The 22,771-nt window shown below is 30.9% G+C and overlaps 1 protein-coding gene across 2 annotated transcripts in view; it reads right to left on the minus strand.

The window, feature by feature from the left end:
- Positions 1-22,771, minus strand: part of LOC118198349 (uncharacterized) — a 212,911-nt gene that overhangs the window by 103,792 nt on the left and 86,348 nt on the right. For both annotated transcript variants that reach the window (XM_085822108.1, XM_085822107.1), the window contains exon 2: positions 3,419-3,524. In XM_085822108.1, the coding sequence (XP_085678234.1) occupies positions 3,419-3,515 (97 nt within the window). In that variant the 5' untranslated portion in view covers positions 3,516-3,524. The remainder of the gene's footprint in view (positions 1-3,418; positions 3,525-22,771) is intronic.

Here is a 22,771-nt window from a genome sequence, read left to right on the forward strand (position 1 = left end):
TTCTTAAGAATATCTTAAGAAATGAATAGGTAACTGCAATGGCATAAAGAAAATTTATACTTTAATTGTAGTAAATTGCAGACTGTGTTCCCAGCGATACAAATATTGCCCGTAACATGCGAAAATTAGACCTCCTTGTCTCAATAAGATGTTTAGATATGTTTAGATACATTTTAATTCATGACCACTGGTAAGATTGGGTAATTATTGGTATTATGGTACCTAACATGAAGATATTTTAAAATGATAGTTTTCAGGTAAACATTAAAGGTCTTGAGACCAAATGTCATGAAAGTGACAAACGTACATTCTACAACCAGTCCGAAGTGCAAACTGTTACTATCATTGAATAAAAATTTACAAAAACACTACTTTTACTATAGATCTCCTTACACAGAAATCCGGATTGGGACCGAGGATGTTATCACAAATGAACCCGCTGTTGCTGCATTAGCAGCATTTACCCCAAAGTCTACTAGAATACACACCGATTACGTTCTTGCACTATTGTATAGTTTTTACATATATAAGGTATTATTATACTTATTTTGAGTATATTTCTTCACAGTAACATAAATGTCGAAAAGCGGCGCATATTTCATTAGGATTCAGTACGTCAAAGAGCAAAGAATTGTATTATGCAATGTTTGTTCGCAAAGTTAATTTAACAATTCACAAAGTTAGCACAATTATTTTTATTTAATGTAACTATGAAAAATAGTAAAAAATGCTCATAAAGGTAAAATCGTTGATTCTTGATCGCTGCTTGATGTTATTAACTTCAAATATAGTACAGGGCAAAAATAAATTTTTGATTTTCAACAACAAATTCTCTTCTCGTTTTACTCAGATTAATAAATAATAATCTCATGAAAATGAAATTTTAAATACATTTATTGTTTGTTTGAACATTTATTTCAAATATCGTGATAGAAAACCTTCATAAGCAATAAATGTGGATATTTAATTGAATGTTATTAGCACCCTAATTAAAAAAACATAAACTGGAAATGATGAAACCCTTTCCAAAATTTAGTACAAAAAATGAAAATGATAGTTTATCAAATGGTAAATAATAAACAACATCATTAAATTATGAACAATATTAATCAAAATAAAAGCTTCTCTTCTAACTGACTTTAACTAAAGGTTTGTTTAAAATATGCATTGAGGTTTAATTTTATGTTGTTAATTATATTTTGTCATTGCTTCGTGAGGTTCCTTTATGTTCATTAACAGTTATTGGAAGTTTTGGATCCGTGCTGTCGCTTCTCTTTTTATGTTTTCCCGCCAGAATGCAAATTTAGTTCACATATATTATATTCAAAGAAAGTTTCCCGGTGTTTGATTCAGAGTTGTTCCACTTGTGGCCACGTTACTAGGTTGCTATCATAAATAAAAGTTCTGTCTTCGGTCCTGCATTAGAATTGCCAATAGTCGGATTTAATGCCGATTAAGTATTGCGCATCTTCGCGTTGAATTGATTGTGCAGCCTTCGACTATTAGTCTGTTTTAATTTAAATTTTACACTTGACTTATTGTAAACTTAAGTTATCTCCCAAAAAGTGGCTGGCTGAATTGTAAGCACAAATTGTGCTTCTGTTCTTATTTAGTTTTAAATGAAGGGTCTTTTACATCCTTCTAAAAGTTTTAGTTGTTACTTAGCGACAAATCGCTTAACGTCTACCAAGTGTTTAGACTAGATGATAACTAAACACATTAAAATCTACAACTTAAATATCTATTAAAAGAATACGATTTCTAAATATATTATTTCTGAAACTTGTTTGTGGTTTATCCCATAAAAATGAAGTTCTGAAGAAATTTTAAAAAATTAAGCATTATCTATGGACAAAAATTATTTTAAATGTTAATTATTACTTATATTGCCAAAAAAATTGTAATACACATTGTCATTCTGCATTGCAAGTACATCTTATGTAGCAAGTCGGAAAGCTTATTAAACCCTTTTATTTTACCAGTAAGTAATATTGAAGTACTTTTTATATATCATTTTATAGTTACGGTATAGTATTATGTAATATTTATTTTGATTAATAATTGCATAAAATATATTTATCAGTTTAAGAATCAAAGGTAAGCACATATTTTGATCATTTTTGCATTAGTTTTGCCCCTTTTACATATACGTATCATAGTTTTGTACGCACATTTATTAAAGTCCTGTAATAATTCAGAAATGCTAACACGAGAGGAAAGAAAGTTTTCTAATTATAGAGCAGTCTCGTAATTGAAATTATATTTAAAAGAATTTATCAAATAATATAGGATGGCATGACTTAAAGTTACTGAAAATTTATACCGTAACTAAAAATTCGTATTCTCAAAATATTTAATGATTTTTCACATAATGTAATGGATATTACGTTTCTCAATATACATCTTAGAATACTGCAAATTTCAAAATTTGTATTAATATTAGGACTTTAAATTTTTTAAAAAGAATTTAATAAATTTAAATAGTCCACACATTTTATAAAGTTTTTCAATACTGAGATAAAGAACTTGAAATTTCGTCAGTTTTGATTAATACGTAGAATACATTTTGCATAATATGCCTTGAATAAGAATGTAGCATTCATCAAAATATTAGAAATATTTGTGTAAAAGGAGATGGAAATAAATTCTGACATTTTATTTCTGCTTTGGATAATTTATGATTGTCCTAAAGTTTAGAATTTTTGTCAAATTACACAGTTTCTTCATTTTTAGGCGAAAGAGCAATTTGCCCAGAAGGACTATTAATTTCGTTATGGCATTGTGTGTCGATTCACTACAAGCGTTCTTTCACTTTTCAAAGTGTTGCCACCAAATCTTATCGCCCTGCATTATATTTAAAGAAATTAAATGATGAAGAATCTGCATAAATGTATGTATGTTCTCACTTTGATAAAGCAACGGTACCTAGAGCCATCAAATTTTGAATAGCCCTCCAATCCAATATAGGCATCAGAAAGCTTAAATTTGGAATTTGGAGTTTGTTTTATTATCTTTTTCTCATTTTGTAAAACTTTAACGAATTTTTGATTAAAAACTCAACGATTTCAAAGCGAGTAGTGGCACCACTGTACAAAAACAAATATTTTTATCTCCAGCGCGCGAGACTGTGTATCAGAAATTCTAAAGATATGCTCTTTTTAAATACTTTGTGATGCTGTCGTTGAATTGAATTTTATGGTTTAAGTGCTAAGAACATGATATTTAATAAATAAAGGTAACACACGAAAGGTTAAAAACGCCCCTTTGGACGTAATTTAAAATCTGAAAACTTTCAAATATTTTTTTAAATTGTTTTATTATAATTTTACACAGAATTTCTTATGCTTAATACAGTTTTATTTTATTAATACTTCGATTATTATTAGCTAAATTAGCAAAACTTTTATTCTGTACTCACCGCCTTTGGATGGCATGACGGCTATCGACACAATTACTGCCAATCCTATTGCGAGGCCTCCTTCAAATGGCGATAGGCGGCCCATGATGGCCCGCATTGGCTGCTTCTAAATAATAAAGAAGAAAAAAATTACGCTTATTACTTACATTTGCTGACATAAAAATAAGTATTATGTTATTAATAAAATAATATTTTTCTCCATTTTTTGATTCGAAAGTTTTATATTCTTAGTCTAATAATCGGCATTATAAAATGAAATTAAATTATGAAATAGTTTCTATTAAATTTGCACCGTTTCTAGACACACACACATTCGCTTCAGAAGATAATATAAAATAGCAAAAAATAGAATATTTTCGGGTGGCCTCTAAAATATTGGTTTAACTGCAACTGAAGCGATTCAATATAATGTTTTGCTACTGAAGAACTAAACTTTCTATCTTACGAGTACGCATCTTCGTATGCTTATTTGCTTGACCGAGCTTGAAGACAGTATAGAAATATTTCCTAATATTTTAATACAAATAATAGAAATGTTTCATTACATAAGTCGTGAAATTGTGAAAATGATTTACTTAATTTTATCGTCAAATATTTGGCACAAAAAACTGTGAAAAATTAATTGTTTTGAAATTCCGGTACTTTTTGATCTGTTGTAAGTTTGATAGTGAACTGTTAAGAGAAATTTATTTTTAATTCTAATTAAAATTGCAGTGTACTAAAACATATTTTAAATGTTTCATTGAAAATTATTGGATAACTTGCAAATTATTGGAATTATTGTTTTTTCTAATTACTGGATGTATATTTGTCAACGATAATTCGTCAACTTTGTTTCTCTGCGTCTGTCCTACATAGGTTATAATTGACTATTAAATACCAAAATATAATTGTAGGTTTGAACTTACATTGCGTACTCTGGTTGCATTTACAAAACTGCGTAAATGAAAATTTTCCAAATTTGTGATTACGAATTTAAAGAAAAGGAGGTATTCATCATTCGAATTTAAAGGGAAAGAGGTATGCACCATTCGAATGGATGCTATGATTTTTGCCAGAATAAAAAATGTATGTTTAGAAACATGCATAAAAATAACTTCAATGTACGAGATGTCTTACATGTATGAAAGAAGTTATTTTATTAACTTAAACTCTTTGGGTTATAAAAAAGTAATTTATATTTATTCTTAGGAACTTCTGGTAATGAAACAGCATATTAAAAAAAACTTCAATGTACGAGATGTTTTACATGTATGAAAGAAGTTTTTTTAATATGCTGTTTCATTACCAGAAGTTCTTAAGAAGAAATAAATCACTATTGTATAACTCCAGAGTTTAAGTTAATCTTTCTTCGTTCGCGAATTCATCACTTCCTACGAAGCAATTTTATATTTCTGTCACGTAGCAAGATGTATTTTGCATATATAGAGCGCTATTCATCATTCTTCAATCGAAACGGTGTTCAAAATTTTCATGTCTATCGTTTTTCCCAAGTGAACTTTATCTGCCAATTGTCGTGTACAAAGTTCACTTCCCGAAAGCAATTAAAGCAGTTCCTATTTATTTTTCTTATTCCAAGAAACGCATTATCTTGGACGACAATCTTCAATCGGTGCATTAATCACTTCGCTAATGAATGTAAATATAGCTTTTACCATTTCATCTGCACGTGTTGTACCGAACTATATTAAAGTAAATAAATTACGCGTTCGTGCAATAAACGCGGAGGAAGACTTTATCAATAGGTCATTATTTAAGTGTATGATTAACTTCGTAGCCTGCTCGCGCACTTTTTTTATATTACTCAGAGAAAAAGAAACTTTACCTAAAGATACTGAATGGTCGATATTTTACGCTGTGGATTTTAAGATAAAGTGCACAGTCAAATATTAGTTCTATATATCCCATTTTTTCAAGCAAATTAAAGATTAGATTTCAAGGATTCAAAATAAATTTTTATGTGATTCTTATGAATAAAATTAATTATATTTAACATTATAGTACAATGAAACAAATGTAGAGAGAAAATAAAATTTTGAAGTTTAAAATAAGATTACGGTGGTGTGGTGGTGTGTTTAATTACGGCAAAGCACACTAGGGCTATCTGCCTAAGGGAGCGATGCCTTCGTGGAGGACTTTCTGAAGGAAACTGGCTCGTATACACGTTATACATGGGGAAAACCACGAAAACACCCATGCAGCCAGCCTGTTCGCGGGATTCGAACCTCGGACAGAACTACCAGTGTTCAGCGATTTTACTGCTCGGCCGCTGGTGGGCTAAAATAAAATAAAATTACGAAACAGAGGTTTATAATGAAAGTGAACTCTTAAGAACTGTGTCTTATTAAAGTGAATGTAACAATCACATTCACGTGAATACATATTTTACCATAGCAGATTTAGAACGTTAGATCAATTAATTTATTTTATTCTCTTAAAAACATTTTCTCATCGAATTTATTCAGCCCTTTTCCAACTAAGAAAATAAAGGCATTTCTAATTTATGGCATTTATAAAATCAGTATTAATTTATTAAAAACATAAATTTTAATATTACAAAAACCTCATTCGCAACAAGTTCAGTAGTACATTATTACATTATTTTCATTTTTCACAATAATTTGAGACCAAATTAAATGAACAGAAAAGTATTTCTAACAACAACTATACAAATTTAGACGAATTTAAAATTGCGATAATTTTAAGTCTAGTCCTTATGTTAAGCAGAAGCAACATATAATACGTTAGAAATGTTCATGGGTTCATATTTTTTGAAGTGTTGTTATTTTTCATGTAAAGTTTAATGTTTAAGAGTTCTTTTCTTTCTGTTCCCAAAGCTCATCCCATTAGAATAAGAATATGTGGAAGTTTCTAAGTACGTAATACCAGTAAAAGTTTCCAAATGAAAAAATATGCGAGGTATCAACCCTAAATAATGATTTCTTCAGGTTAGGCTCGAAAGAGTAATCTACGTAAATTGTTGTTTTAAAGGCACAAATATGCTTTTAGTTGTGAATCTGTTACTGAAAGAAGTGAGGGAGAAAATTAGTCATTTTAATTGCGTTTGCTTATGATTATTTGTTACTGTTTTTATGTAAAAATTTAGTTTTTTTAAACTCTTTTAAATATATTAGTGAATATAGTAGTCCTAGCTATAACTACTGCTTACTGCATTTTAAGAAATCTGAGCTGGAAACTCAGTTGTATATACAGAATTATTGATTATAAGCACAACATAATAATTACTACTTTTTGCTTAGCCTCTGTTTAAAGTAAGAGTTGCTAAAATATATATGCTGCTTTTTAGGAAGATATTATACACAAATATATGAAAGAAACTTTATACCAAAATTGGTATATCGTAAAAATATGAATAAGCAAAATTTTAAGAGGGTATTAAGCAGCGTTATTATAAATTTAGCCACACAAATCAATTTAACTAAGAAACCTAAATGCAGATACAGCTTATCACATATAATTATATAAACTTCGCACCTTAAAGATCATAATTAAATAACAAATCACGGGTAAATATCTTATCTAGTTGCAAGGTTTACGCATATCCAATGCCAATAATAGACATTTTATGGCTTTCGCATTTTTGGCATAACTCTGGGATCCCCGTCGAGAACGTAAAATAATATAATGTGCCACACTAACTGCTATCGGGATAAAAACTTTAGAACTATAACTTGTAATGGGAAGCCATCATGCCCTCTGCTGCTATAAACAAGTGTTTTATATATTCACGACCACGTCTTCAGTTATGGGACTCTCATTGCCACGAGACTATTGAATGGACCGCCGCTGCATGGTTTAAAAACATTAGACGTTTATTTTTACGTTATATTTTCGTGCAAAAACCGTACCCTTGACCTCCAAGTTGAAGTCTATGGAATTTTTAAAAGGTTCATTTCGGTTTAGTTGAAAATGGGTTGGGTTGCCTTCGGTCCGAGAATCATTTTCTATCATTTAGGTGCTTTGTTAAATGCTGATGAACATGACCGGCGCGTTTGGTGTTTGGCGAATATCGCCACCTCCTGAAGTGCATAAATAAAAAGAAATTATATAATAAATTTAAAAAAAACTGAAAGTGAGAGAGAACCAAAACGCTTCAAAAATATATTGCTCAATAAATGGGCGTTTCTCGAGCAATATATTTCTGTGGCATCCAGCTCTTGACATTTCTTTGTAACATTTAAGGAAATTTGCTATCAAAAGCTCCTCAGGAATATTATTTTGATAATAAATACCTAAATGTAGATTCTCATCAGCATACCGTAAGAATAAGAATGGAAAATTTACTTCACTTTTGACTAAAAACTGCTAAGTACAATGTAGAATTCGAAAGGGAGAAATAATAGAAAAATGAAATTAATGTATATGTGCTAAATCCAAATCAATATTTAGTACATTTTACTTTCAATAAATTTATCCTGAATAACTTAAAAAAATTAAATGCTGATATTTATCAAATGCTGTATAGAAAACATTATAAATTTTATTCCGTGCAAGCGCTTCCTTAAAACAACGTTTTGTAATAATATAAGAATAAAGTTATTCAACATAAATAATGTATTCAAATGCTTATTTTAGAGAATCATTAATCCTTTATTCCGTTTCCAGTGAAATTTTTCAGTCTAAAAAGTATTATATTTGAAACATAATAAATTATTTTTAAGCTTTTTATTGAAGCATTGCAGACAGCATTCGAATGCTTTTCCGTAATCAAGTAAACCAAACCAAACCAATATATTGAAGCACTTTTTGTATTCAAATATTTAAGAACAGTTAATTAATAATAATTAAAACAAATTAAAACGCAGTAAAATATATTAATACTTAGGACTTCCTGAGCTAGTTTTCAGAACATTTGAATAAAAGAAGATCAATGTAATTTTTATTTATTTATTTATTTACTTATTATTATTACTATACAAATATTATCGCAAAATTTCTTTAATATCACAACTATTTGGACTGGAATGAAGAAGAGCATGTTAAAGCATTTTATTTTTCAGTGTAATAAAAGCTTCTTATTGTTTAATAATTAAGTATGGAGCATAAAATATGAATCAGTTCACTTCTTTTCTTCAGATCGTCTCAATACTTCTGTCATGTTATTCTATTTTTCAGTGTATATAGGAGTACTGACGTAATTCAGTTATCTATTGTTTCTTATCTTTTACTTCTTTGTAAAAAGTAAGGGATATATTGCAATCGCGAAAAATTTCGGTGTCATATTTCAACGGAAATATCCATTTTGACCATTTCCGAATACATTTAGAAGATTTTTTTCCCGTGATGTCTGTCCCTATGGACAACCCCTCGGGGAATTTACTCAGGAGAATTCCTGGGAAGTACTGGGTGGGATCTGTACTTATGCAGTCTCAACCAAAGGGTACACGTTGACTCTTCACAAGACTAAACCTCCGTTCATTCGGGGGAGGGTTCAGGCTGCCTTTTGGCTATGGGGTCGTAACATTATTAAATATCGTGACTGTCCTTGGGCGGTTTGGTCCCTTTCGGTTTCCTCGGGGTGACTGACATTTCAGATGGAACACCTTCATTCTACGTTGCGGCGGCCGGAATAGCACTCGGTAGTAGTGTGGTCGTTGCCCAGTGGGGACTGCGGAGGCTGCGCTCGCTTGGATGGTCTCCGGAGTCTGGAAGGTAATTCCCGAAAGGTTCAAATGCTGGGGCGGGAGTTCGCCACTGGTAACCCTATGGACAGAGTGAAAGATGCTTTTTTCCAAAACGGATTCTAAAATTGATTCAAAAGGGATTTTTTCGTGACGTCTGTACGTACGAACATACGGTACGTTCGTATATATGTATGTAACTCGCATAGCTCAAAAACGATTAGCCGTAGAACTTATGTATGGAAATTTTATGTATGGAATTACTATAGCATTAGTTGTGCACTTTCCTTTTTTATTGCAATCGACAGCACCAAACGTAAATCTCTCTCTCTCTCTCTCTCTCTCTATATATATATATATATATATACCCTTTACCCAGCTTAAAAGTCTTTAATCGGTCTTTATTTTCGCAGTTGCTGATGGTAGTCATACACCTTCAACAACAGAACTGTTTTAAATGACGAAAATACTCATGTTTTGCGATTATCCGGTTAAATTTAAATGAAGAGCAGCAGAAAATGTGTGCAACTTAATAGGCCGTATAAGGGGGTCATGCGGTGCCCACATTAGATTGTTTTCCTTTAGTCGCAATCATCATACGTATTATTTTCTAGCAAAATTCCTTTTATGCCTGTACTAATGTAAGAAAATTTCGCGAATACTAGGGTGTTTTGATTAAATACGAAAAATTAATATCTTAAACCTTGTCGAATGGCAACACGCTGGTGCGTGGATGATAGAAATGTTTGATTTAAAACCATAATAACACAGTGCTTTTAAATGGTTGAGTATGTTGATAAAAAATTCATTAAACACGCGCCAAACATAAAACAAAATTTTAAAAAAAATTCGAAACTCAAACTTCTGCTTCAAGGTGTGAATGTGTCCGGTGCAAGGTTATGTGTGTTCAAAATTCTGTGGCTTTTAATGACATCGCCTTTCTATAGTGCGACAAACAAGCGTGCAGATTTTTCATTTTTTAATGATTTTAATTCATTTGTAATATTTTAATGTAAGGCTTTTCATAAATCAATTTACCTTGCTTCTCTTTCAGCATTTTTTGCAGACTGTTTCTTTAATAGATTACAAGATGCAAATTCTTTATGCAAATGAGCAATGGCAGCCCACACAGTCATCATAGACATTCTTTCTATGATGACTACTTCAGCAGAGCTAAAAATAGTCTGAAACCATGTTTAGTAGTCCTAGCGAGACCCATGAGTTGCATACTTGAATAACATACAGCTTATGGGACTTCGCAGGAAATAAAACATTGGAATTAATTAATTGTGAACGACCATAAAAGTCTATGCCTTGCTATTTCACTGATAGTTAAATGACCTAGGAATCTACTCTCTTGAAAATGATAGAACAAAATGTAATTTTAAGTGAAATATTACAAAATGCTTAAATGGCTTAAAACAGTAGTGCACCCTTCAATTTAAAATCCTTTTTTCCTATTAAGTTAACAAAATAACGTCTCACGACTGTTATTCGAAATCTGTGTGTGACTTATTTTCTACTTTCTATTACCATCAGTAGAACATTATTTGTACCTAAACAGTACTAATGAGAATTTCTTGGTCATTTTCTAGAATTCTAAGTGCTCGGACGACATTTTCTGAAAAATGCAACACCAGAAACCCATTTCACAAATGAGTTTTTAGAGACGGCTTGCCCCCTCCCTTTTTCTAAAAACCTTCAGTTTTTACTACAACATATCTCTCGGTAGTAGATTCAAAGACCTTTCTTGCCTGACCTCTGACCTCGTGAGAAGGTTAGCAGAGGTTAACGATCCCAGGGTCCAAAGAAAAATCTCTGGTCTTCCTGGGTGAGTTGACCATTCCTTCTCTCGGTTTGCAAGGGAGTGGTGAACCAGATAGGGTGAATGTACTCATAATCAGGCAAAAGAAGTATTCTGTCGACTTCATTCATCCCCCCATCCCTGTAAGAAAACACTCCTCACAAAGCGCCAAGTTATTTAAAATTTTTAAAGGGTGACCATGCAAAAATAATGGCACACTCTTGAATGTTCCACACGTTGCATGGGAACTTGCAGTTATGAGGTTATTTTTATGCACTGCGTGAGACTGATGAGTTGTAAAACTTGTTGTTCTCTTTTCTTTTTCTCTACAACCCCTTGTCACGTGTAGGTTATGATTACTTCTGTCTTCTGATAAAATATTCTAAGAAACTGTTCAGCTTATCTCCTCAAAATTAAATATTCTGATACATATCTTTGTACAGTCCGTGCTTACATTTTAAATTTTTTTCCTTAGAAGAAATTATAGCCATGATTCATAGTTCACTGTATACTTAGGACTTCCTTTAATTTCCACCATTTACATAGATTATATGACAGGCGTACAGAATATTTATACACCAATGTTCTTTTACGCGTTATTGCGTAATAAAATGCCAAAAATGCGACTTGAAATCTCTTCATCCAAGAGCTTTAGCAAGAAATTGACTTTGAGGCAAATTATTTAGTGATGTTTGTGGAAAACGATATAATGATTTTGCCGTTTCATAATGTTAATTTATTTATACTTCAAGCTATTAAGTATATTTATGTAATCAAATTGCATCAAAAACTGCATGCTTAAGATATCATAGGATCCATTTGAATATTTTATGAAACAAAATTCAAATTAGTACATAATATGTGTAAAAGATACTGTTCATAATATTTAAAGTTTAATTTGCTTTTTATTTCATAATATAATCAAATATACTATATGGTTATTCTGATAATTTTTAATTTGTTTTTCCTTCATCAGTTCGGGAAAGCTATTATTTTCTGAGTTTTTAAACTTTCAGAATATTTACAAACAAGTTTTATATGGTATTATTCTGCATAAAAATTAAATTAAAAATTTCCGGTGCTACTTCGAGTATATTTAGTAATACATATTTGCTATGAATGTAAATAGTACGTTAAAATTAATACATATTTGTTCTGAATGCAAATAGTATGTTAAAATTCGGTGAACCCTCTCCAAAACGACCGGCTACGGTTCCAGAGGATTCTAGTCTTATGTTAAGATGATCGCTTTAGAAAAATTATGCATATCGATATTTATTTAGGTTAAAAACATGATGATCATGCTGGTCATCATGCTGGTCATGGTTATAATAGCGAATGGGTCGCCACGAGAGGGTTAATTGCATATGAAAAGAAAGTTTTATGGAATTTTGTTTGATGGTAACATCAAACTCTTATATTTATTCGCTATCACGAGTTTGGTAACATTACCTATTTTTAATTTAATGACAGTTGTTTATAAGAAGATTGGAACATATAAGCTCGTATTAACACGTATACTTGCTTAATTTTCACTGCAGCAAAAAACCTGCACTTAACTATCTTTAGAAATATCGAAGTGTGTAACTTAAGAGGGGAATTTTCAAATTGTACAAAAGAAATTTCAAACTCAGTTTGAAGATACTGTTAACGTTTTCGAAAGAAGAAGCATGGAAACTCCCCGAGATTCAAACTATGGATCTTCCAGTTGACGGCTGAACGCGCTAGCCATTTATAGAAGAAAGCGTGCCATAATTCCTTATATTTTCTCTCATTTAAAAAGCGATTAGAAAGAGACATGAGCTCTAGTTGAAATAATCCAAAGAGTGTTGAGTTGTAATTCATCGTATTTGAGTATGACAACCGCCATTAGATATTTCAATGAAAGAGAATAAAGTAATCGTGCTTTGGCGGGGATTAAAATTAGGGATATTATAAAGCTAGCTGGGAGTGTTAACCATTTACACCTTGAAAGGAGCAGGAGGGAATGCATTAATTTTTTACAAAATATTCTTATCCTCTTATTCTGTATTGATTTTCTATGAAATACTTTTAGGATCTTCTTTTTCAAACAACCATAAGAATATTTTGAAATTCTTAACTGGTTGATAGAATTCGAGAAATTATTATAGACAAGCCAAATCCGCAAAATGAATATTTCATCCGAAAATAGCGCTAACTATTAGTATTTAACGTTCCAATACCTTTTTGTTTCTTTACTGTAGGTGACAGGCTTATGCAGACAGTCATTTCGAGTTTAAAAAATGTAAATTTTTTTCTGACATCTAGTTGCGCTGCTTTCTAATGTATATTTACAAAGATGATACTTTATTTTTGTGCACTTAAAGATACAAATAATACCCCTAAATATGGTGAAAGTAAGCTCGATTGCGTGAATGCCAGGGTAATTACCAAAGCATTCAGCATGAAAAACATATTTCCCAGCATGCAACTTATCAAGGTTAAGATTAGTTGACTGATGATCGAAAATGCTTCTTCTCGTGCAAAACCAATAAATGTCTCTTTGTCAAGGTTGCTAAAGGTCATCTGCATCAGAAACATTCGTAAAACAGCTGCTTCTGTTATTTATATTTTAAACCCGTGTCAGGCAGAAATATCGCGTCGAAAATAAAGCTGCGGATTATTAGATAGCTTTTACTAGTCTAAAATTACGTTTTACATGAGCTTTACTAGATCAGCCAATTTTACAGTTCAGTAAAAGATTCTTAATAGATTAAATAACCATAATTCCTTTTGAATGAACGACTTAAATGTCATCAATATAGTGATGGAAGATGTTAAAAGGCTGGGCAAAATGATTTCACATCTACCCACACATTTTAAAATAAAATATATATTGTATCACGGGAAAAAAAAAAAAAAAAAAAACACCCGATTTAGAGCGCACGATCGGTTTTATGAAGTTTTCGCTTGAGCATCAATTTCCTAACTAGGCAATTTTATTTAAGTTTTTCTGTTTGTTTACTGTTTTCTGACTGTTTGCTTGCTTAGGTCAAATCTTAAAGAAATACAATTTCTATCCTTTTCTATTGAGCTGATTTTCTTAATTTTTTTATACGTACGTATTTGGGATGGTAATATAATATTCCACAGCAATGTTTTCAAAATTCAATATAGATTTTTTATAATGTTGAACTTTTCTCATACACACTTCATTAAAAATAAATTAATTGTATTAAAATTTCAATCTTGGCAACTTTAGGTAGAAAAAATAATACTCTTCCGAATTAAATTCTTTTGGAATTTCTTACCCAATTTCGGACTGATTAGTTTAATTCCGGTGATTTTGAAAAATCTTTCGATTATTTTAGCTATAAAAATGATGGATTTTTAATTTAAAAGAAGTTTTTTAACAAATCTTGATTTTCTATGGCAATAAATTCGGATCTCTAAACTGAAAATAAAATTTTTAAGAAGTTGATACATTGGGAAATTTGAAAAACGAAGACATTATGGTCAGAGCATGATTTCACGGCTAAGAAACGAATTTCCTACGTTCAAAGACAGTTTTCAAAGACAGACACTTTTCTCTTTTTAATTTTCCTCGTGCAATAGACTAAGTTAGTTTTCATTGAGTTGACTATCACATTAATTTCTAATGAATATGATAGTTGTGAAAAACGACATTCTTCAGTAACAAAATAGTTAATCGATCAGCACATTAAATTGCCATAGATTGGAAAGATCTTTAGATGGAAAGAGACACACTGAAAATTGCTAAATTTACTCTTTGAAGCAAGAGAAGGGCTCAGTTTTACACTTTCATCAGCTTTAAACCGGGGAAGAAGACTACTTGAAAAAAATTGCGGCAATATATCTAAACGTTTTAGTTCAGGAAGAAAAAACTGATTAAGAATCTCTCCATTTCTGAAAAAGCTAAATATAAATTTACTTCTTACTATTTATGTGGCATTTTCTGTATTAAAACTTTTAGTTTCTGGTTTAATGAAACTTAAAAATTAAACTAAAAAAATCAAGCTTTGAACAAAATATTGTAATGTTTAGACTGTAATAAATATATGTTGTAAATTCCATATCGATATCATGTTTATAAAGCTTTAAAATTTACCAATTTAAGTACCTTTTATTTAAAAGAAAAAATTAAAAAATACTTTATATTATAATTTTTATTGTTCTTAAATCGAAGCAAAAATCTGCAATATAATAAAAATTTTTAAAGGAAGAATACGACGAGCGATTATTAAAATATTAATACATGATTATGGCCAAACTATTTGAGAATCAAAAAGTAACCCTCTGGGAAAATGTCCTAACTATAAAAGATTATAATTTTTATTAAAATGTGAATCTAAAAATGTTTTATGCAATAAATTCCAAATAAAAAGAGAAAGATAATAATATAAGATTTTTTTTCTTGAGAAAGAGCAAGAAAGGCCTTAATTTCTTATCTCCCGCCAAAAAAAGCGTGGGAACTGCTTTTAAACCGTGTCGGTACGTAAACGAAACCAGCGGCGGGTGATTTTCATTCTTAAGGTGATGCATCCGCCATGAGACAGTCGCGTGCATATGCAACAATGCATAACGTCCAGACTGCTTGCTTTGAACGCGTAAAATTAACCTTCTATTTTTGGAAATTTTTGATATCTTAATCCTCTTTTGATAACTTCATATGTTGTGGGCAGTTTCTATTACTGCTAAAACTTTATTTATGTAGTAAAATGGAATGTTTACAACATAGTCTTGGAAGAAACAATGAAGCGGGAAAGCCTAAAAATTAATTGCTTCTAACTAGCTGGATTGCAAAATGCTTTGTTAGCAACTGAGAAATTTTATTCCCGCAATTTAACATTTATTTAAAATGCTACTCAAATTATCAGCTTGTAAGCCATTTTATTTCCAATTTATTTTTAAACCTTATATTTTATTCGCATAAATTCTTTTGTTTTAAGAAGGATTAATATAACAGTATATTGATTAATATAACAGTATATCACATTACTGTGATGTAAATTTCTTTGTTGTGATCTGTATGTGATAATAAATTCAGAATGGATTAGAAATAAAGTAAATCAGAGGAAAGAAAATTTTACAGGATGTAAAATGACAAATAAGTGACTAATGATGATTTACTCAATAATTCTTTAGATATTAAAATTACAAAATCCATTTCTTAAGAATAAACAGAAATGAGCTAGTAAATGTATTTGTATAAATACGTAAGAGGATAAACTTCCGATGTATTTTTTCAAATATATAAGAGTATAAACTACTGATATATTTGTACTTTGTTATTTGAGCTACTATTGCATTTTTACAAATATTTAAGAGTAGTAAATGTTCCATGTAAACACTGATAGATCACGTTATTTGGATGACATCCAGTTTCGTCTTTCTGAAAATGTTCAGCCGGAAAAGGATTGTTAAGGGTTAGGTTATTTGAATATGGCAAAACACACTAGGACTATATGCCTGAAGAGGAGGATGCTTTCGTGGAGGACTTTCTAAGAGAAATGAGTCACCTTACACATGGGGAAAACCTCAAAACATCTGCCATGCAATTAGACCGTTCGCCTTGGATCGAACATCCAGAAATCAACCGTCTTACTGGGTGAAAGCTATCCCAGCTCGGATGTGCCTAACATAGCACCTGCCTAATGCATCGTTGATTTACGCAGTTGCTTTTCATTGCAGTTATTAATAGCATTGAAACTTAAGCCATTCTGATATGAAATCTGCATCCAGGAAGTTACGGCATAGGTGAATTAGTTATTCATACATAAGGTATTAGAAAGATGTTTATAATTTTTTGAATTTCAAGAAATCAAGCATAATTTCTTATCAGACTTTATATATTGTGGTCCTCAAAGTATGAAAGTAGCTCAAAACCTCCTTTTTATAAGCAATCTAAAATGGAGTGAGTTTTAGCTCTTCCATTTCCTCAAATAAATCCTAAGTAATGCAGATGTGCTCAGAGCAGCGTGAGAATTAATCAGACGACCAGGCAGGTTATCGACCCACGAGTCCAACCTCCCACCTCGTGGAACAACAAACAGTTGCGCTTAAATTACAGAGTTTCTGTTGGTGGATAGAGTTCTGTCCTGCACCTCACACCCATAAACGCTACTGTAGCTCGCGGCAAGGCGAAAAGCAAACCAGTAGCTGCTGTGGTGACGATAAAAAAGTGATGGGTATTTTCCGTTTCTCTTTTTTTTTTTTTTTTTCCCCTCACAAAAGCGAGATGGTGATCTAGCTGGAATCCTTATTCCTGCATAATTACAGGCTAGGACCTGCTAACATTTCCAACAGTAGCAGCGTGGAAAACGAATGGGTAAATTCCGTGGCATAAAACTCCCATTGTCTTTCTGATCCGGACTCAAGAAAAGTTGTCGTTCGGTCTTTCAACTCTCGAAAATGGCATTTTTTAAGTCGCGTTTACCTGCCCCGATGGTTTTCTAATTGTCTTCTAAACTGCAGCATTATGTATGTATTCATGGTCAATAAGGTGGTTGACCTGGTTAGTGCTCAAGTAGTCGAGAATAATTGCGATTTAATTACAATCTTGGATTAATTACAATCACATGGAACCATGATATGCTCTAAGAAATCTTTGAGTTCTTGCTTTATTTAAGTTATTGCTCTGAAGGTGATGACAAGAACTAAATGATTTCTATTCCCTTACAGTTTCATTTAGTTTATAACTTAAACTGCATTTTTTAATAATAAGCATTAGGACATATTTTACTTTCGTATTCGTTGCATTACGTTGAAAACTGTAAATTAAAAATGGTTTCTAGTTTTATCCTCGCCTTCGGACAATGAATTAATATGTTTGATTGACACAAACCATATTACTACTTGTAATTAGAAAAAGAAACAATAATGTTAAATTTGTAATTTTTGAGCAAATTTAATATATTTATTTCTTCATTTTTTTCTCCAATCGTATAATTAATAATATTCTTAATTCAAATCAAAATATATCAGTTACAATATAAGATTAAAAAACCAAAATTATAATTATGAGTAATATTTATATTTTTAATTTGATTTCATATTTAACAGATTAAAATTTTGTATAACTTTAAAAATACTTATGCGTGTCTTCAAATACTCGTATTCTTTAGGATTTCTTAAATGATGTTTTAACAAATGGATTTCGTTTTTAGTGAGCTGTTTTTAAAGATAAAATATTTCATTTGCTAAAAATATAATATAAATCAGACAATGAAACCTAAATAAACACAAAAATTGTAAACAAATAATCTAAACTTGATTTAACCTCAACTTCTGCTTTACAAATTGAAAACCAACAAGCATTAACTGCGGTCTGAAAATATACCAAAAATTTTGCCTAAGTATTTTACATACCAACAAAAATTCATCTTCAATCAGCCTTGAGGGACTTTTACTATATGTCGCCTTATTCTAGTTTATTAAAATAATTTGATTCTAAATTGAACTTATTTTCTAGTACCGTGACTTTCTAAGTATTCTCAGTTTAACTGATTGTATTTCACTAGGCTAAGTAGTCTGTACTACAGATGAAGCTCAAGGAGTCTATCAATCATATTTTTCTCCCTCTCTTTCTATACATTTAGAAAGATAGACTCGCGAGCTTCATATATATATACACAGATGTATTTTTTGCTTACATGTTTCAAGAACAAGCAGGCAAAATTAGCAAGAACAGACAGGAATGCAAACTATAAAGTTACTGCATTCACAAAATAAAATATATTTTTCAATTTGAAAAATAAGACATAATTGCTAAAAATATTTAAACAGCTAAATAAAATAAAAACACATAATTGTAACAAAAATTAAATAGTATTTATCTGTAAGAAGAGAAAAAGGAAAATAATAAAATGGAAGAAGGATAAAATTTCTTTTAAAATTATATTTTATTATTTCATGTATGTATATGTAAGTTTCTCCCTCCTTACACATCAACCACATCTAATCACAGAAATCATATTTTGTTAAAAAAAATGTCTTTAAACAAAGTATGAACAAAAAAAAAAAAAAAAAGGTGTTGTCATTTCAGGACAATGAACTGTTTTACGGACATCTTTTATCCTTAGGCATTTTATATCAGCTTTCCCACAAATAAGGGGCCACAAGAAGGTTTAAGTGCTAAATACGGGGGGAGACGAAGATCGTCACGACTAAGCTGTTATTTGAAACTGCATTTTATAACTTTAAAATGATAACACATCGAACTTTTGACCTTTTTCAATAAATAAAGAAATATTTCTTAAAGGTATCATTATTGTATTGCTCAATAGAAGTTTTGAAACTCGTTAACCAGAATAACGGGCCACTCTGTGTATTAGATTGATTCCAAAATTGTGAAATATCCTTTTTTATTTTCCTTTTGTTCTTTAGACTTCAAGTATTTCAGACTAAAACTACTTTCTGCAGATATTTGATCCTGTAACCCAGTTAGAAAAAGATTTTAGCACTACAAAACTTTTCAGTGTGGCCTTCGTTTTGAATACCACAAGACAGACAAGGTTTTGTATATAATAAGGTTTATCTTATGCTTTCAGAAAATTATTTCTCAGTTTCTATTTTCTCAGTAATTGATTGATTCCAAATATATAAACAGAAGTTAACTGCAGAGATTACAGTATGTTTAATGAAATTTATTCTAATTAAAATACGAAATTTGCCTCACATTCTTAGGTTTTTGTTTCTCGTTTCATTCAATTACCAAATACTGCATGGAGCAAATGCCAACAAAATCATTTAAAAATCATTTTCTGATATAATCGATAATTAGAAATTGATGGGTTCCTGAGAATATAAAAAGTTTTCCCTATAGGCTGTCGAACTGAAATTATTCAATGTCTCATTAAAATTATGCACTAAGTTAAAAATAAGTAGAAACTAAGTTAAAACTAAATAGAAACTAAGTTAAAACTAAGTTAAACTTAAGTTAGTTTAAGTTAAATATAATAAGAAACTACCTGAAGCCGAGCAAATCTTTCGCGTGAAAAATTTTCTCTTTCCGTAATCCGTATAATGATAATATAATGCAATTAATTAACTTTATAAAAATATTTTATAAGGGAACAGTAAAAGCAGAAAATTATGATAGATATGATTTACATTACTTTCAATGAAAATGAGGATACTGGGAATTGAACTAACATACAATCCGAAGAAAACCTGAAAGTATCGATTCAGAAAAATGAGTGATCTATGATTAATTTTCTATATTTCGTCATTTAACATTGAGATGTTTTGATCCACAGAAAGGTAAAACAATGAGCTTAAACTAATGCAAATAATTTACAGGTGCGAATACAAAAAGTAAGGTAATTCAGGGAATGGATCCCCTTATGTTAGTTCTTCGTTGTTTACGCTGAACTACATAAAGGTCGTGGTTGAATTTGGTTTCTGTAATACCGTTTACTGTACAGATATCACTTAAATTTTGGCTTAAAGTTATGAATTGCGTTATCATGCTTTACTTTTTTCTCTTTAAAACTCAATATATAGTGTTTCAGAATTCCATGAATCAGAAACCAAATATTTTGCGAATTTTATTACAGCATGTTTCAACAAATTAAAAAAAAAAATACCTTTCAAACATTTCAAATGTTTTTAAAATGTTTCTTTCCCAGATTGTCGTTTATTTTTCATTTGGTAAGAAAATCGCTCACAAGAATTTACATATGTTTTCCTACCTTGGCGACAAGCTGCCGGCATAAAAGCTTACTGCTTCCTGCATATTACCATATTCAATTTCCAATCCTTATATTAAGCCTTAAGGTGTTTGTATGTAATATACAATATGTGCTCGTTAAATCGACTTTTACCATATTCGGATGTATGTGTACGATTTGTTTCGCTAATGTCAGAGGGCAATTTTGTACATGGTAATTCTGCAATCGTTAAACAATTTAATCTTGATTCTTTTTATAACGAAATGATTTCATTTCATGGCCGAAGTATTGATGCAATCGTAATCGCTTAAATTGCTTAAATTGTTAGGCAGAATAAGTGGATGATTCGTCGTTGTTCGAACTGCAGCGTTATGTGAAAAGCAACTGCATCATTTGTTTACTATATGTAAAATAAAATCCAAGTTATTAGTTTGAATGGATAGATATCTTCTTTATTTTAAAATAAGAAAAACTCGAAGAAAAATATTTAGCAATCCAGACGCATTTCTGTAAAGGAGAGTATGCTCAAGATAAAATATCAAAAGTATGAGTGATCTTAATATTTCTTATTTATGATCAGATATTACATAGTCTAATAAAGTAGTTTGGTATTCTTTGAGTTTGTTTTGGTTTCTGATCAGTGCCTTTACTTAACATCGAAGAATTTATAATTACATGGGTTCCTGTGGTTGCATAAAGGTCCCGAGAGAGCTGAGAAGCTGTAGTCCCTCTGTTATGCCTCGCTAAAATGGATAAATAGCGATCTTCTCTGGCCGTCGTGGCTCTTGGACGACCTTGCTCAGGCTTTCTCTCGATGGATCCAGTATCCTGGAACTGTTTCCATAGGTTACACACGATGGTGGGCGTTAAATTAAATTCTCTGCATATCTGGACTTGCGATTGGATTGCCTCTATCCTCCCCACAATTCGTCACTTTATTCCATCATCTAAACGTTGGTGGTTACTTATTTTTACTGTTTCGATGTGAATTTAACCTAATGCTACTAGATAACAACAAGAAATTCGCCGAGGTGTGCTAGCGAACACATTTTGTCTTACCCTCCATGCTCTTATAAAGCCTGTTTTTCTGCTGGCTTCGCCTACAGACACGTGTACGCTTTCGTATTTGCCGTAGAAGATTTTCATTATTATCTAGAAGCAGTGGTTTTTCCTTCAGTTCAGTTCTTTTCATGCAATTCGATAAAATATACAAATTCTCTTAATTTATTTCACCACTGTCTATCTATCTATCTATATATATATATATATATATCATTCAGCATTTGTTTTATGCAAAGTATTATTCTTAATTGCGAAAAGTAGGCAAAATTAATTAACTGGACTACTTACGAATTGTTCGGTTAAAACATATGTCAGTCTAAGCAAGACAGCTATTATATTTTAAACCTTTACCACGGAAGACGACAAACTTCGATGATGGGAAAACATGCGAAATTAGACTATATTTGGAAGCGTCCTTTTTGAAGAAAAGTAAAAACTTCTAGCTCGTTTCTCATAAATGAAAGCATTTTGGGTAAAACAGTTCTGATTATTAATGTTCTAGCTTGAATCGAGAACCGCTGAATTTTACTCGTGAAGACTGAAATTTTGAATTTAAGAAATTTTGCTCATAATGAATACCTTACAAAGTGGATTTGTCATCAAGTACATGCAAATTTAAATTTCACATTTTCGAAAATATTTTAATAAAGTGCTCTTTTAAAATTTTCCCCTTATTCTGAACAAGCTTGTAATTGTCTAAGACTGTACACGTCTAGGACCAGTGTTAGAAAAATCAAAGTCAAAAACTAAACTTCCTAGAACACGTTTTATACATGTGACATAGCTATGAACGTATATAAGTACATATAGATAGATATGCTTGCATATATGTCGACAAGTATCAGTATTTGCATATATGCATATCTATGCACAGTTATCAACAGATGTGTAAATATATCAATGTGTTGGAAACGGTAATAGTTAAAGTAAGTACCGCTAGATGACGGCTTATAGTAATACATTTAAAATATCAATTATATTTTTTACTTCACGAGTTCATGAGCTAAATATTTAAAAAATTGCTTTTGAAAAAGTAAAGAATTAGAACTGGTCTCACAAGTATGTTTGTTCTTTGCTTACATTCAGTTTTTTAAAATATTGGAGTGTATACTAGTTTTATTTAAAAGACAGGCAATAAATTCATATATGTGCACCTACATGTAATGCATGTATACATATTTAAGTATGAAGT

Source organism: Stegodyphus dumicola, chromosome 8 (assembly GCF_044657685.1).
Source record: "Stegodyphus dumicola isolate Sdum_Otavi_A_Nest chromosome 8, ASM4465768v1".
NCBI lineage: Eukaryota > Metazoa > Arthropoda > Arachnida > Araneae > Eresidae > Stegodyphus > Stegodyphus dumicola.